Here is an 18,564-nt window from a genome sequence, read left to right as displayed (position 1 = left end):
CTTAAAGAAATTGCCACTGGCCTGTACCCTGTACTACACCACTATTATGATCTGTCACTTGTACTAAACATCCAGAAACCGATCCAGTTCTTTCTTGCTTCTCTCTCGAACCCTCCCTTCCACTTAAGTGGAGAGAAAAAGATGAACAGGATACAACCCGCACTTTATTCCGATTGATTTGCCCAAATCTGTTGGTTAGCAGTGTGTACTGTACCGAGCTAATAGAGATTGTAACTGTAACTGGATCACTGCATACTGAGCATCTGGAAACCTTTACACAAAATCATCACTGTAACTTGCAACAATAAACCTGTAGGTTTATTAAAATACCTATCTGATGTCTAATCTAATCTCATCTCATTTAATGTTAACTTGCAGCTACAAAATCTTTCATTCTTGGTGAAGTTTTAAATCAGTTCACTCTGCCAGATAGTTATCTCCTGAAATTGTAAAAGTCATTGGTGTTTCTTAAGCAGCAAAGCGATGTGGACTGGTTTATTACAGTGATAAACATATCCATACTTTAGATATCCGAGCCTGTGGATACACAAGCCTAACTTTTCACCCAGGGACAATAGAACCTGTGGTTTCATTTTTTATTTTAAATCACCGGGGTATGATGAAACACAGGCATTAGGAGTCAAACTAGTACATAAGTATATATATATAAGTATAATAAGACCGTAATTAAAAAGTATTAAAAAGTATTTTTTCTTTGGTTGGTTTGCCCCCCAAAAAACAGCTCGGATATCTGATATAATACCAAAGTTTGTCAGCAAAGGGTAGGTCAAGTCTGCCATTATCATAACGTGACAAAACTTTGCCAAACAGGTATGACTATGCGGATTTCCTAAAAATAAAAAAATTAAATACACAAATGAAAAACTCCTAACTAAATACAAAAAAGGCTTGTGTATGTGCAGCCACCATGACCAGTAATGTGATACCCAAGAATCATTGCAAAGAAGGGTAAAAATGAAAGCTTGTTATAAGGTGTTACTCATTTGTTAGAAGGACATGTTAAATTGGCATCTTAGAAAAACAAGATTTTGCTTTCAATCCTGCATGCTCTGTTCACCAAGGCTACATAACTGACTTTAAGGTTACTGAGGAAATGCAGAAATTTATTTTATAGTGCATTTTTTGCTCATAAATTCGGATTATAATAATTAAAATATATCTTTTACATTCTCAAGTATTATTATTTGTTTTTAAGTGTAGAACCGGGGAACAGATGTACGTTGGTATGTGGCATTCTGTCAGTGTTCCTTGATGTGTATCAGAGAGTGGAGAATACGGGTAATTAATAAGAGGTGGGTAGTAATGAGTTACATTTACTTCATTATATTAACTTTAAAAAAAAAAATTACTTCTATGAATAGTTTTACTGCACCATATGTTTTACTTTTATTTTAAGTAGATTTGTGAAGAAAAAACGCTACTCTTACTCCGCTACATTCAGCTACACTCGAGTCGTTACTTTTATACCCATTTATTCGATACATGCAGCCGTTGGATCTACAGCCTGACTGTTTCACCAATCAGACACAGCAAAAATGAATACATGACTCTGTTTTACCAATCGGCCGCAATAACAGTAACCACATGTAGTCACATGACGGCACCCAAACTGGCAGCACAGCTGGCATCCCAGGCATCATATACAAAGCATGTTTCGCTTGCAAAAGAATAGTTTTATACCGCAGTGTCCTTTTTATCTGCCAAAACAAACACACTTCAGCATATAGAAATTCAAGTTCTAGCCTGACTTTGTAAGTTTAGCAGTTTCATTGAATGTTGCAATACTGAATCTAATAAAATATAATAAAAATATAAAATCATTATAATTTCTAAAAAATTAAATTGGACATTACGATTCAAACCGTTACTTAGTACTTGAGTAGTCTTTTTACTGAATACTTCTTCACTCTTACATGAGTAATATTTTGGATGACTACTTTTTACTTCTATTTGAGTAATAATATTTTGAAGTACAGTTGCTCTTACTTAAGTACATTTTTGGATACTCTGCCCACCTCTGTAATTAATAAGAGAAACCTGACTGCCGGATCTGTCCATGTGTAATATTTGGTGAACCCAGTTCCAAAGCCAAGTGTTTGCTTTCTGAGGTGGTTAGTTAAATTGTAAATGCTGGAAAAATATAAAAGAATGTGGTGTTCCATTAATAATGTGCTCCTTTCAAAAAGTATCCTGTGTTGGATTTTTTTGTTGTTGTGATGGCCAGATGAAAAGAAGCAACTTTTTTAGATAAATCATCAGATAGGTAAAAGTATTCAAGATGGTTTCCCTGTGTAGTACGGTGTAATTATTTTCCAGGAAAAACATAATAGTTAACTTTGTACTAAATAGAGTGCAACTAAAAGATAATGCTGTTGGTCTTTTGGCTGCTCCCGGCAAGGGGTTGCCACAGCGGAATACCCAGTCCGCACTACAACTTGGCACAGGTTATACGCCGGATGCCCTTACCGACGTTATTCAGTGTAGGTCCTGTTTACTTGTTTTTTTGCGTTTCCTTGTCTCTAGTTTCTCCTATGTCGTTAGTGTCTTCTTTAGCTCATAGGCTGTGTAAGCTCTAAGCCTGTACAGGCTCTAAGCCTGTGTAAGCTCATAGCCAGTGTAAGCTCATAGCCAGTGTAAGCTCATAGCCTGTGCAAGCTCTTAGCCCATGTAAGATATCAGTCTGGGTAAGCTCCGAGTGTGTGTGTTTCGCTCATAGGAGCGCGAGTGGGTAAATGTTGCTGGTAGGAGCGTTGCTGGTAGGAGCGGTATGGTATGGGTGAATGTCGCTTGTAGGAGTGTGAGTCTATGGTATGCCGCCCGTAGGAGTGCAAGTGGGTAAATGTCGCTTGTAGGAGTGTGAGTGTATGGAATGCTCGACTGTTATAAAGGCATAGCAAAGGGTTCCATGGACAACCCAGCGCTGCATTCCAAGAGCGATGCAGTGCTGCCTTCGCCTCCCGGCCTACGTGATCCAATGCTGCCTCATCAGCCGGGTCCACAGAAAGGATTTAAAAAAGTTTTCATTACTTGGCTGGGAGGACAACCCAGTACTGCATCGGCCGCCCGGTTTGGAGGTCAACCCAGCGCTGTATAAGATGCTCGATTTACAAGAGCGACACAGTGCTGCCTTCGCCGACTGGCCTACATTGATCCGGCCCTGCCTCACCAGCCAGGTCCACAAATAGTATCCAGGACTATCTCCACCACCTGGCTTCAATGTCAGGGGTTCCACCAACGCTCGACCCGAGAACGAGCTACAGCCTTCTCCGTCACCCAGCTTCGAGGACAGGCTGCTGCTGCATCCGCCGCCTGGTTTGGAGAACGACCCAGTGCTGCATCCGCTGCTCAACATCCGACTGTCTCCACCGCTTGGCCTACACCAGCGATCCAGTGCTGCCTTAGCTGCCCGGTCCAGCAGCTGCCTCCCCAGCTCAGCTTCGGTGGCAATCCCATCTTTTGGGGGGGCATCATGCTTAAAAGAGCTAGTATGTGTGCATCATACTTAAAAGAGCTAGTCTAGTGTGTATATTATGTTTGACAGAGCCTGTGTTTAGGGATTCAGTTTCTTTAGGTGTTTTTGTTTCTTGTACATGTTTTGGTTCATTTTGTTATTAAAAAGACGTTTTTTGTTAAATCAATACTCTGCAGCATTAACGACAGCCAATAACACCCAGCATCGTGACACAGTCTGTCTGCAGAGCAGGACGAGACCGTATTAAGATTAGAAGTAAGAGCAAATTATTTACCATTTATGTACGGTTTACAGCAGTACAGGAGCAGCCAAAAGACCAAAAACATTGAAATAATCTTTTTTGCATATACCAGTTAGGAAGCTGGTGTTAAAGCATAGCGCCAACCAGGATACAGTACCTCTGAAGCAGATAGGGTTAGGTATGGTGAGCTTTGTTTAAGAGCTCAACAGTAGCAGTCCGGAGGTGCTGGTGTTCAAACCCCTCCAAACTCCAGTCCCAAGTGTAAGTAATCCTTACACTGACTGATCAGCCATAAAATGAACAAGGTACATTTATAAGCCAATGCAGCACAAATTATACAATTGAAAGGTATCAGAACACCCAGTGGATCACAGCTTGTCACATATGGGAGGATGCCCCACCTTGTAACTTTCAGCACTTGATATTCAAAAGTTTGAATCTGATGTCTATTAAATATAGCCAATGAACTTTATTAAACTTGTATAAAGTACAAGCAATGAACTTTCACATTTAAGGAGGTCTAAGGCAAAACAGGCGGCACTGTGACGTAGTGGTTAGCACTGTCACCTTGCACCTCTAGCACCGCCTCTAACCATAACCCTAGCCATGATGAATTACATTTACATTTACGCATTTGGCAGACACTCTTGTCCAGAGCAACTTACAAAAAGTGCTTTGAAGTTTCCATTACTGTATAGATACGTTCACTGGGTTACTAGGTTTCTAACTAAGTGCCATTAGTCAAGCACAGTTGGGGTTTTTGATTATTTCAGAAATGATTTGTTGTTTTACCGTGGCATTGAAGAGACGTGTTACTCAGCCCAAAACACATATTACTGGTAGACATCAAGGCTTTGCAATGTTATGCGATCACTGCCTGTGTACGGTAAACTGCTGGTTACCATGGAATCATGTGACCTACATGTGGTATGAAATTTGATAGGCTTGGAGCTTTAATTACGTCTTTAAACATCGCAGGAGACATGGAGTATGTGTCTAATTTCAGATAGGTCTTTGTACTTCTCTCTACTGTACATTCCCTGTTCGTGAGCATGCTTGACGTGGCTCTCCACATTATACAGATTTACTACATTGCTATTATGGCTAATATTGCCTGGCTCTAAAATACACAACAAATATAACTATCCACAATAATACATAGCAACCTAATGTTGGGTGAAGGTTCTTTAAAAAACAAAACAAAACAAAAATATCCAGTGTTGTGATTGACTGCAAAAGGTCTTACGGTATGCTTAATTTTTTATTTTAAGGTAGACTTGCAAAACAACAAAACAACTGTTGTAAAACAACAGTTAACCTCCCGGTAAGTACAGCCACTTGTGAAAGCAGTTTTTCTATTTTTTCTAAAAGTTCTACTTTTTAACCCTTAGGTTCCACATCAAGATATGACGGGTTGAGCAATATCGGTGTTCTTAGCAATGATTAATAGCCTTGAACTCCCTTTACTTTGTAGATCATTTTGCTTATACTGTATATATATATATATAAAAAAACTTACAGAATACAACTGCTATGAGAGTAAATAAAGTAAAAATGTCAATTATTGTTATTTAAATGACTAAAAAGCAAGCAATTTGATGCCAATTACTACTACATATATAAAATGGAAGTAATCATTCTCTCTCTGTAGTCTTTGCATATAAAAAAAGTAAAAATCCCCTGGCCTCCCGGTCAAACCGGTTTAAACCACCACTGAAATGGATTATGGAATTAAAAGAATATATATTTTTTACAAATCAGCATGCTCCTCAAATCCAAGCCATAAGGATTTGACTTTTTCCGGTATTGTTTTAGTTCTCAACCTTCACAAGATGATTGCTTACAAACTCCTCCTGTAGCGCCGTGCGCTGTATATGCAAACGTGATGTTAATGCTTCAGCTGAAAAAAACAAACCAAAGATCCAACTGAAAGAAAGCACATCAGCAGGTGACGTTTGTACGCACTGCCATCTGCTCTTCCTGGAGTCATGGTACATCTAATCTGCCGCACACTGCTTTTAGGACTTATTATTATTATTATGGACCTACTCTATGCTCACAGTAAAGATTAATTAATTTTACTCTTATTTTTAAAAGAGTAATTGCTTTAAAAAATACTGTATATGTTATTATAATTGAATTGGCAAGATTTTAATTTACTTCAACTAAAAAACTTTTTACTACTTTTTACAGTTAACCCTATTGAGTTTCATTTCATAAAAAAGGGAGAAATTTACTGCATTTTGCAACTTAAAAACACAAGACTTGTCAGAATTCAACAGAGCCAGGATGCTGTCTTAATTTGTTATAAAAATAAATGATTCGATTTAAATTGGTAGATGATTACACCCACTCACATCACATCGCTATCATGAGCTTCACTGTATCAAGAAAAAAAAATGCCCACCTTATTTTGCCTTTTTTGTTCTGAGACAATTTTTAATCTGCTGCTTTAAAATGATCGCTTTACATTTGCTCTTATAAATAATTTGAATTTAAATCTATTAGATCATAAATGCTGTAAAGAACTAATTAGCCTGAAGACCTGAACTGCAGGTTTATAAAGACTGAAAAAGTACATAAACAGGGTGACAATCCAATGCATGACACATACACACACACCCTCATTCACACACACACCCTCATTCACACACAGGCAATTTGTGAAGAGCAATGAGACTAATCTGCCTGTCTTTGGACTTGAAACTAATTAAAATTTAAACTTTAAATAAACACAAATTAAATAAATAACCCTACAGAAAATGTCATATTTAATTTAGCAATATTATTACAATGTAATTGTTCAGGACTTTATTTTTTATTATGAAGATCTACTGTATCAGTTTGAACATTTGCAGTAGATTTTGATCCATTAATCTTTTCGACATAAAGTAAATCACGCCTTATTAATACTTTGCAAACGGCACTTTACTGTTTAACCAATTATTATTATTATTATTATTATTATTATTATTATTTCTAATATTATTATTTTTATTATTTTAGTGAGGTTTAACATTACTGGTTTCTCTTCAATCCACTTTTTTCAGTTTTAACTGTTTATGTTATGTATTAACAATAAACAAAGAAAAACAAGTAAACACTTTTCGAGCCTGTGAAAGCAGGAAGTGTGCTTGTGTACGGAACAAAGCAATCACAGTAACACTGAGTCCGGAATTTAAAATAAGTGATCAGAATTCTGTGGCGAGTTCAATATGTTCTGTGATTTATTAGTAAAGTGCAAAGAGGAAAAAAACTTAACAAAAAAAAACCCTCAATCGTTCTCTCTCACTCTTGCTGTTTAGCCTGTTTACTGTAATAGTCGTTTGTGCACCTGAAATGTATGTAATAGAGACCTCGCCTTTGTGTACCATAAGGTATAAACCTGGTGCCCCGAGGCAAACTGTGGAGCAGATTTTACTCGTCATTAAAGGGTATAAAGACGAAAAAGTTTCTCCTTGGGTCAAATATATGAATGGATCTTGTGATTTTAAAGAGCAGTAATTTGAAACATTTACAGTAAAATAAATTGGTCTTAATTACGAGCACAGAGCAGGTCGCTGTGAAGGGATCCGAGTGTTTTTTGATACAATAATAAGATCCAGCGACGCTACCTTAATGAAGTATTGTAAATCATTTCTAACAGAATATTAGTTAATAATTTAAAACAAGAATTTTATAGTACAATAAACTGGACTCGGTTCAAACTGACTGATTGATTTTTATAAATGTAAAGGTAAATTTTAAAAAGTAAAATTAAAATTTCAAAGTAAAATTTTAAAAAGTAAAAAGTATATTTTTGTTTTATCTCAGTGTTGTGTAGTTCATGGTGATCTAATGTAAATTCAAGCTGGAGGTGAACTAAACACACACAAGGTTGGTTGCTCAGTCACCATTTTATGACTACGTCTTTAACCAAACCCGTTTATAATCCATTATTAGATTGTTTATCTTTGTTGATTTTTAATTCTTTGCAGTTTTGTAATCCCTTTAAAGTTTTACATTTGAATAAATTAATTTATAACTTAAAAGAAATTAAAATACATTCTAACTTTTTTTTAACAACAGATTGAATTATTTAATTTGTTTTTTCTTTTTTTTAGATTGGAAATGCATTTTCTTTTTTAGCGGTATATTGACGTAAAACATTAATGTGCTGTTCGCTGTGAACTCTTTTTGCTTGTCTCGACTATGCAGTGAACCTTGTCTTTAGGCAAAACACCTCATGAGCAGGTAATGGCGAGCTTAAGATTAAGAAGAACACACCGTGTCTCGGGATTATTATAATTTTGAACTATAACATCTGTCTTTCTTCTTTTTTTTATTTATTTCTTAATGCATAAATAAACAAACAAACAAATAAATAAACTAATAAAAAAAACTAAAAAATCAAAAACTATTAAATCCTGACCCACCCACCATTCATTAAATAAATAAATAAATAAATAAATAAAAGAAAAAAGCTGACATTTTTGTGGAAAAAATGCAAGAAAATAAGGGAAAAAAGTGAATTACCTTTTGTTTTTTTTTATTATTCTGCTATGAATATTGTGAAAGAAATGATCTCCAGGCGTTTGAGGTGTGTCCTCTTCTCTCCTCTCCTTCCCTTTTTTAAAAAAAATAAATTTTCCACAACCTCGATGAACACACAGGCACACACACTATCACAAACACACACACGCACGCACACACACACGAGCAGGAACCAAAAATTAAGTCCTTGAAGCAAACGACTGAGGGAGGACGAGGAATGTGTTAAAGCTCCAGAAGAACAGGGGTATTATCTGAGACCTGCCAACTCACAGACACACACCTGTGTGATGCAAAGGACTCGCACAGACACGAGGAACCGCCTCACTGTTTCACAAGAGCCGATTCTTTCACTTCAGCACTGAATGGTTTGTTTAACTGAGCCACGCCCTATTTCCCCTTCAGGTGAGATTTATTGTCTTTCTCTGCTTCATACAGTCATGTGAGTAACTATAAGTCTCTCTCTCTCTTTCTAGGATTTTAATTATTATGTAACTTTACATGTATCTACCTATTCTCCCATGTGTTTATTGTTTTACTTAAATTCATCTACTCATGTAAAAGCTTTTTTTAAGATGTATTTATTTCTTTTCATGTCATGCCATGAATGTTTAAAAAATGTCTCTCTCCCCCCAAAATAAACAAACAGAAACTGAATAGTATAGAAAGAGTAACAATAAATAAATGTACAGTTGAAACCAGATATTTACATGAAATATTTACATACACCACTTATACATATAGAAATTAATAAATAAAAATAAATAAATGGAAAAATCTTTTATTTAAGTGATGTTTTTTGGTGCAAAATGTGTGAATCAACCCCAGAATAACAGCAGAAGACCTTGTCAGTATCCAAATAAAATGAGTCCTGTACCACCAGGAGCTGAGAGGTTACTCTGGGAGGTGGAAGCCATTACTGTACTTCAAAACCACCAACAAAAAAAAAAGCCAGACTACAACAGTTAGTAACTGTAAACAAAAATGTAACTTTTCAGCCATAATAATAAAGGGTATATTCAGAGGAGAAAGGGCGGAGCTTTGAAGCCTCAGAACACCATCCCGAATGTGAAGTATGGGGGGGGGGGCTATAATGTCGTGGGGCTGCTTTGCTGCAGAAGGGACTGGTGCACTTCACAAAATAGATGGCATCATGAGAAAAGGAGATTATTATTATGCGGATATAATGTATTAAAACAACATCTGAAGCCATCAGCCAGGAAGTTAAAGCTTGGATCCAAATGGGTCTTCCAAATGGACAATTACCCCAAGCATACCTCCAAATTAGTTACAAAGTGCCTTAAGGACAGCAAAGTCAATGTATTGGAGCGTCCATTACAAAGCCCTAAACTCAATTCCAAAAAAAAAAATAATTGTGGGTGGAACTGAAAAGGCAAGTGCGAGCATGAAGGCCTACGATCCTGACCCAGGTAACTACTGTAGGAAGCTTGTGGAAGGATACCCAAAACGCTTGGCCCGAGGGAAACAAGTGAATTTCAGGGCAATTCTACCAAATACTAAGGAAGTGTGTGTAAATTTTTGACTGATGAAATGTATTAAAAAAATTCCATAAAATTCTTTCTTGCTCGATTCTAAAATTTAACAAATTATTTTTTTTAATATTTATTGATCTAAAACAGAAAAGGTTTACTCTGATTTTAGGTTTGACATTAAAGAACAAAAAGTTTTTGTGTTTTTTTTCTGAAGTTTATGTTTATATCTAGTTTCGACTGTATATTAAGTAAAAGAGTACAGACATTTAGTTAAAGTCAAAGATAAAGCGATTCTTGTGGACATGATCAATAAAGGAATATAATAATAATAATAATAATAATAATACATTATTCTCTGTTACATCTCTCTCTGGTGCATGCTGGGAGTTGGTGGGTGAGAGCTGTGTGTGGAGTGCAAAGTATGAGAGACGATTCAGCTTAATGAGCTCTAAATATGTACCGCCTTTTATGTGTATATGTGAAAGTGTGTATGGGCTATGCAGCAAAATCTCGTGTGCGACTCTCAGGCATCCTAATAAATCTGTCTGCGACCCCCCCCAAAAAAGCCCCTGAATGGTGGTAAGAATAACAATATTGCCCTCACACACTATGACGACATAGGGGTGATGTCATATTGCTTGGGCCCTGATAATAAATAGAGAGGCACATTTCCTGAAGAAAATGTGAGTGGTGCCATGTCATAGTTGATGTTGGTCTCAATGTTAAGTCTGTGGGACTTTTCCAACACCTGTAGAAAAGTCATAGCACCCCATTCATGGGTCTACGACAAGCGGTGCGGGACTCGTTACATGCCAAACTTTTGTACGGAAGAAGAATAAGAAAAGGAAAAAAAATAAGCCGGTGAGATAACAGTATTAGTGCTTCGCTTCGCAAGCACCACTAATTATAAGAATAAATTAATTTAAAAAAGTAATAGCAAATAAACCTGCTCTATCTGAGGGGAGAAAGGGCTAAGGTGGCGGCGCGGCTGACTGCTAGTGTTATGCGCTGAAACACCCCCCTGGTATGGATTGTCCCCCATTACACAATCACTATCTTCAAAGCAAAGCTGGCACGCCTTTTTATTGAAACGGACCCCTTATTCGGTTATGTAAATACAGTCACGTTCAGTAACCGGGTGTGATCAATCCCTTAACAGCAGCAACAACAACAAAAACCATTATGTTGAATTTATAGTGCCTGAATATTTTGCTGCTGTCTTCTGCTCTGAACTCGATACTGCCAAACTTGTAAATGATGTAATATAAAAATCAAATACCACGCTATCAAAAGTAACCAACTTGACACGACTCTCCCCTTATGAATACAGCACGGCTAAAAACAAATAATAATAATAATAATAATAATAATGACACCCATCCTGCCATGGTGCTCCCCTGCCCACACCGAACACTGGTTGAAAAAAAGAAGCCAGACTTACCAAAACTATTTTTTTTCCTGCTGCTGAAAATATTTTAAGCTAGGATAAACATAAACAGACCTGAAGGAACATGAACATGATGAAACTTCTGCCACTGAAACAATCATGTAAGATCACGTGACTATCCACAGTGGAGCAGACTCTGTGCTTATTATATCCTCAATTTCATTTTAACTTACGCATATACTGTACGATTTTCATGTTCATTTGTATGTGTTACTCCCTTGTCCTGTGTTTATGCTGCTAAAGTTATTCGAAGCTGGGACACAGAGTATAACGTCCAGGAAGGAGAGGGAGGGGGACGGGAAAGGGCGTTTCACAGTAAGCAGCTCTGGCACCATAATGAGCACCCCTGAGGCTTTTCAAAGTCATGAGAGAGAGAGATAGAGAGAGAGAGAAAAAAAGGGAGATAAGACGTACAGCTTTACGCTTTCTTCTTGAGGGTAAGTTCAACTTGCAGTCAATCTCGTTCATCAAAAAGAACATATCTCTTTTTTTTAAATCATTTATTTTATTCTGTTCTTTTGATTAGAAATTAAAATAATCTTTTTAACCCCCCCTCAACACGTCAACATACACATATTTTGGCTATAGGTCCACTAATGAATATATTACAATGCAGCTAAGGACATGCTATGATAAACAGAAATGAGCAGCTCACCATCATATCTTCTAGTCTGAGTCGTTCGGTCTTTGAATCTATTGCACCGCATAGCGTCTATAGGAGTCACGTGACAAAAGAACGAATGACGCAGACCTGAAAACTCGAGGGGTAGCTACTCATTTCTGTTTCCTGTACATAATAACCCATGGAGGTTTTGGGTCACTCATCATAAAATCATGACCATCGAGTGGGCTGTAATGTCCAGTAGCACATCAGGGACTGGAATAAGTGTGGTGGGTCCCCTTTCTCCTCTTTTCTGTATACCCCCCATCAGTTGTGGAACTGGGAAAACCTCTCTTGCCAGATTCTTGACACTTTTGCACAAGCCTTCTGTGAAGTCTCTCTTGTAGAGCAGCCAAGCAGTCACGATGGTCATGTCGATAAAGTGGAACATCAGCCGGCGGTGCCACTTCTTTGTTGCGGTATACAGTATAATGAGAGAGTCCAGCAGATCCACCCCACCCACCCCTATCTTCTTAAAAGGTTAAATTTGTTTAATCTTCTGCTAACAGTGTGTCCAAGCTGGCTATGGTCCCAAAAAGGACTGTTTTACCCCCAGACAAAAGGTCACACCCACGCCCATGTCAAATATCTTTCGTCACAGACTTATCTCAGGCTTTTAGATAAGTTGTGATGTTTTACCTAAAACAATTTAAAGGGTCAGTGTGTTGGCCAAATTAGTGGTTTGTTGCCCGAAGGGGCAACATCATGCTAAAGAGGGTTAATTTGAAAGAACATCCAACATGTGGCCTTTATATCACAGAAACCATATAAACATGTGTTTTATGCTTCCAGAATTAGTAAGTGCAAAATTTTGTGTCTTCCTCCAGTAAGGTGACACTAAACATTATTTATTAATTGAATGACAGGAGACGTGTTATTCAAGTTAGGGGAGGAAATAAAGCCAAGGTGGTCTGTGGAGCTGAAGAAGCCGATTCTAAAAAAAAAAAAAAAGATTTTCTTTCACGAGCATGTGGGAGTCCACACAAAAACAAGGGATGCAATTTTCTCAATACATTTTGACTGTGTACTTTCCAAAGTCAATATTCGACCGTAACTCTTATTTGTTTAATGCTGATAAACAAATGTATTGTATTTGTTTAATACACATATCAGGTGACCTTTTTTCCTTCGGGCAGTTTATTCAACAAGAAACGGAGTACACCTGTGTGAAGATATTTTTGCATTTTTAATACAGTAAATCTATTTTTTGCCAATCTGTTATTCATACAAAGTATAATTGAATTTTTGTGTAGGAAGGAAACTAAATAGGTTTTAAGAAACAAACAAAAAATACATAATCTAAAAAGGACTATTTGTTAAAATTTCAAGTTTGTTTGTTAAATTTGTGTTTAATGGCATTAAAATGCTTTTTTTTATGATAATTCTTCAATACATCATCAGCATAAGCACAGGATAACTCTTAGTAAGTTTTGCATTTTAGCGTCAGAGCTGCTTAACGTAGCAACGCGAAGAGTAGAAAAAATATTGCAAAATAACATAATTTTTGCTGTTGCTGAGGGATTCGATCCCATCCTGTTCCTGGAAGTAAGGAGAAATGTTCATGACAGTGTGATGTTGTGACGAGTGTTGTGTCTTTACGATCATCGGAACTTTTTTTTGCACGCAATAAAATTTAAGAGAATGCTATTTTTATTTCATTTATTTACATGTATATTTATTTATCTATTTGATGTGTACATTTTAGTTATTCATCTAAAGACTATTTTACTAATCTATTTATTACGTACATCACACCTATTGTTTTTTTTGTTTAATGTGCCTAGTACGAATAAAGAACAAATTGTAGACGTCAGAGTCTCTCTATCTCTCTCTCTCAGTCAGACTGAACCTGCAGGGGGGAGGGTGATGAGACAGAAACACAGAGCAACTGTGTGAATGTAGCAACAGAGAACAAAGGTGTGGAAACAAAACTTATGGGCTCAGCAGTAGGAAATACTCGTAACAATCAGATGAAAAGTGACCAAATAAAAAGAAGTTGTGACATATCCTGACGTTTGTGTAGTTTTCAAACATAATTCAGCACCAACTGAGCTACAGTAAGTACAAGTTTGTATTTCAGGGGAGAATGACAAGCTATGTGTGGTTATTGAAAGCCACAAAAAGTCACTAAAACCACATTGGTAACATCTGTGTAAAAGACATTTGTAAACTGGATCTGGAGTTTTTGCTTCAAATGATGTGACTGGCATCCTGCGTACTTATTCACATGCTGTAATTCACATTAAATAAAGAACCACATATACAATCTTCTGTAGTTGTAGAGGAAATAATAAAAAACGTGGATTTATGGATCCATAGAGAGAAACGAACCAGGGAATAAAACAATATACTGTATAGTACAACTGACACAAGAGTCAGTGCTGCAAGATTGGACAGGTTTTACATCGCAAACACTGACAGGAACAAAATCTTAAATCGTTTTATTTATCCCAGTGGCAAGTACGTAGCTTCTTACGTCTAAGGTAAGTTCCTTGTAATTAAGTCCCCCAAGGACAAAAGACCGTCATCTGAAACGTTAGTTGCGTGAACAATGGAGAAGGTGAGAATAAAGGGGGCGGAGTAGGTTTTAAAAAGACACGAATGAGAGTAGCGAGACACCTTGAGGTGTAACCACCAGAGAAAGTAAGGGGAGTCCTTTCTCTCTCTCTCTCTCTCTCTCTCTCTCTGAAAGAATCGGTTGGTGTTCCTATATGACGGCTCGTGTGGGGGGACAAGTCTGCACCTGGTCACATCCCCTCATGAACTCGCCAGGAGCTTAAGACAGTTGCAACAGGTAACCCACACCTGCACTCCCCCCAGGAGACCAACAGTGTCTAAAGCCATCAAACCAGTTTACCTGCTCACATCTGACCTGTCTAGATGCATGGATAGATAGATAGACGGATAGATAGATGGATATATAGATAGATAGATAGATAGATAGAGAGAAAAGAAAGTAAGCTCAGAAGAGAAAAACTTTAAAGCGATGAAATTAAAAACAAAACAACCTACATTAAGAACATACAGGAAAGGAGGAAAAGAAAGAAAGAAAAAAGAGAAAAGTTTGAATTCAAAGAAACAAGAAAACATTATTTGAGTTGAACCATTCTTAAAGCCTATGATATACAGACTGCCTAAATATAAGGTCTTTTTTCTTCTTCTTAGTCAGTGACTTTTTTTTATCCTAAACGTGATTTTTGATTGTTGGTAATTTTAATATTCACGTCTGTGATCCTAACACTGTTTATTTGATCATTGTACAGTTTGTGTTGGCTCCTACACAACAGCAGGGAGACATGCTAGATCTTGTTTAATCATGTCAGCTTGAGATGAGATGCACTTTTTCTGATCAATTATCAGTTCTGTTTGAGGGGAGAAGGGAGAGGTTATTATGTGAGTATAGGAGAGCACAAGTCCAAGTGGACGTCCATGACATGCGGAGTCCCACAAGGCTCAATTCTTGCACCGCTCCTGTTTAGCCTGTATATGCTCCCTCTAAGTCAGATAATGAGAAAGAACCAAATTGCCTATCACAGCTATGCTGATGATACCCAGCTTTACCTAGCCTTATCTCCAAATGATTTTAGCCCCATAGACTCCCTCTGCAAATGCATTGATGAAATTAACAGTTGGATGTGCCAGAATTTCCTTCAATTAAATAAGGAGAAAACGGAAGTCATTGCATTTGGAAACAAAGATGAAGCTCTGAAGGTGAATGCATACCTTCACTCTAGGGGTCAGATAACTAAAAATCAAGTCAAGAATCTTGGGGTGATTCTGGAGACAGACCTTAGTCTCAGTAGTCACGTCAAAGCAGTAACTAAATCAGCATACTATCATCTCAAAAACATTGCAAGAATTAGATGTTTTGTCTCAAATCAAGACTTGGAGAAACTAGTCCATGCCTTTATCACCAGCAGGGTGGATTATTGTAATGGTCTCCTCACCGGCCTTCCCAAGAAGACCATTAGACAGCTGCAGCTCATCCAGAAAGCTGCTGCCAGAATTCTGACCAGAACCAGAAAATCTGAGCACATCACACCAGTCCTCAGGTCCTTACACTGGCTTCGTGTAACATTTAGGATAGATTTTAAAGTACTTTTACTTGTTTATAAATCACTTAATGTCCTAGGACCTAAATACATTACAGATATGCTCACTGAATATAACCCTAACCGACCGCTCAGATCGTTAGGTTTGAGTCAGTTAGAAATACCAAGGGTTCACACAAAACAAGGGAAATCCGCTTTAAGCCATTATGCTGCCCGCAGTTGCAACCAGCTTCCAGAAGAGATCAGATAAAACATTAGTCACATTTAAATCTAGACTCAAAACTCATCTGTTCAGCTGTTCATTTATTCAATGAGCACTGTGCTACGTCCGAACTGACTGTACTATTTTTATATCTCTTAAACTGTTTTATTTTTATTTTAAATTGTTTCTATTAGTTTTAATTAGTCTTTTATTTTTATTTTTAATTAAATTTTAATTAGTTTAAAGTTTTGTTGCAAACTGCATTTATTTTTAATTTAAATGAAATTTAAAAGTTTTTGTTAAAATGTCTTATTGCTATTATCTTTTATTTCATTTCATGTTTATTTTCTTTTCGTCTATGTAAAGCAATTTAAATTACCACTGTGTATGAAATGTCCTATACAAACAAACTTGCCTTGCCTTGCCTTGAGGTCCTACATCTGTAAACACTGTGCTTTCGTTCTTATAAAAATTATCCTGTAATCATTATTTAAAAATAGAATATTAAAATAAATAAAACTTATTTATGCTCTAATATGGGGGGTGAGAATATAAGAATAGTAGAGCACACATCCCCCATAGTAGAGCATATCATCCCCCCATTGTGATCAGTTCATCAGTCCAGCATGCTCCCTCAGGTCTGCGGATCAGTTTTTACCTTCAGTACGGTTCCTAAATCTGGGTTGAGTAGAAAAGGCGATGTGTTCATTCTAATTTTTGTAGTAGACTATACTGTAGAAGCTTTAAAACCTGTCTGATGAGACATAGAAAGACAAGGCTAGGAATAGAACAGAAAACAAACTTGTAGTTGGCCCTGAATAAATGATAAGGCGAGGACATCTGGTCTGCGGCAGATAAAGAGTCATGAGTTTGAATGTAGGAAAGAAAAAGAAAGAAAGAAAGAATTAGGGCAAAAATAAAAATTAAAAAAATGGATCCCTTGCAGCTGTAAGAATAATGAAAGAATAGTGAAATTCCCTGTTATTGGAAAATATGAAAAGAAAGAAACAAAAAAAATTAGGAAACATTAAGTGGATGTGTAGATGTGTGTGTGCACGCATGTTAAAAACAATAAGAAGTAACCCACCTTTTCTGTTTTTATGCTTACCCAACAGTCTACACACTATATCAACACACACGGGTAAACAGGTATTATCTAATTAATCCCGAAAAAACTGTGTTCATAGTTCAGGCTCATGGGACAATTGTTATCATGCCAATCCAACACAAACAGCACATTCTTTTCATCTTCTCACCTCTGGGCTCAGTACTGTTTCACCTTTGCAGGAAACACAACATCAGGCCAACTATATGATCAGTATTAATCATAACTGAAAGGAAGTCATTCAAATGCCCCGAATGTGTCCAAATAGTCTAATTTCATATTTGAAACAACCTTCTGATTACTTCACTAATGGCAATGTTGTGTTCCAGATGTTCTGTCACCTAAAACGAGGCTGTGTGTGTGTGTGTGTAGAACATAAACATCTGATAAAGCATTCCCCTGAGCATCCTCAGTTCATCGTCAAAAGCTAGATGATAAAGATACACGTAGTGTTTAACCACTTTGTTACTTCACCTGTCACTCATAGCCCTTTGAGTTAAACTGCCATATCGGTAAAGGTTAGGGGGGCTTTCCTGGCACCCGTCACTGCTGCACATTTCGCGTATTCACACGATAGATGAATCAGTAAGGGCTAGGGTATCTCAGTGGGATCTGGGTTCCATTATTGAGTTGCTACACGCCATACTACCCAGGCACTGTCTCCAATGCAGTCTCCATTCTTTATTCAAGATGGATAAAAAGGCGCACAGGAAACAAACAAAAAAAAAAAGAGAAAAATATGGTAGATCATTTGCGAGGGAATTTTTACCTTTACAAATGACCAGAAATGGCTAATTATGATTTCTCATGCAAATAGGGCTTCAGAGAGAGAGAAAGAGAAATCACACCAAGAAAGTGTCTGCCAAAAGTGAAACAGAGAGATAACCCCATGCTGAAGAATTCATCCTAAAGAACGATTCAATTTCTATATTCCCTTTTTATTTTTAAGTAGTAAAAAAAGTCCTTTTTTTAAAATTTACAACCTGACTAAAAGTTTCTGTTTTTCTAACCTTTTGTCCCGCCAGTAGAGATGGAAGAGGGCTCCACTACAGTCACACAACAAACTTCAGGTGAACCAGAAAGACACGCGGCATTGAGATCTCAAGAGGCCTCCACTACCTCCAGCAGTGCAATATACAGTAGGGTGGCGTTATCTGTGAGACTTGCGTCTGTAGGTCGAGCCAACTTAAAAAATTATACTCACCGGCCAAAAGTCGGAATCTCTCTTGAAATCAACGCTGGATAATTCAAACAGAAATCATAAAAAGAAAGAAGACAAATCAGAGATCCCGGCATTATCCTTACAATGGGAGGAAGTCATTTTATTAAAGTGCCAGAAA

General features: G+C 37.1%; 1 protein-coding gene across 6 annotated transcripts in view; it reads right to left on the bottom strand.

Annotated features, from left to right (window-relative positions):
- LOC128506637 (GDP-L-fucose synthase-like) overlaps nt 1-18,256 on the bottom strand; it is a 39,825-nt gene extending 21,569 nt beyond the window's left edge. Inside the window, exon 1 of one of the 6 annotated variants that reach the window (XM_053477186.1) lies at nt 18,235-18,256. Coding sequence is in view for 2 of the 6 variants with exons in the window: in XM_053477181.1 (XP_053333156.1) it covers nt 11,259-11,276 (18 nt within the window). In the remaining 4 variants the exon portion in view is untranslated. Of the gene's footprint in view, nt 1-8,249; nt 8,326-11,198; nt 11,507-11,859; nt 11,889-18,234 lie in introns of those variants that run through there. The other 5 variants (XM_053477182.1, XM_053477183.1, XM_053477181.1 and 2 more) reach the window with 5 other exon arrangements.
- Between the last annotated feature and the right edge of the window lie 308 nt (nt 18,257-18,564).

This window comes from Clarias gariepinus, chromosome 18 (assembly GCF_024256425.1).
Source record: "Clarias gariepinus isolate MV-2021 ecotype Netherlands chromosome 18, CGAR_prim_01v2, whole genome shotgun sequence".
Classification (NCBI taxonomy): Eukaryota; Metazoa; Chordata; class Actinopteri; order Siluriformes; family Clariidae; genus Clarias; species Clarias gariepinus.
Note: the sequence above shows the minus strand (reverse complement) of the source record. Positions and strands in the feature narration are given on the sequence as shown.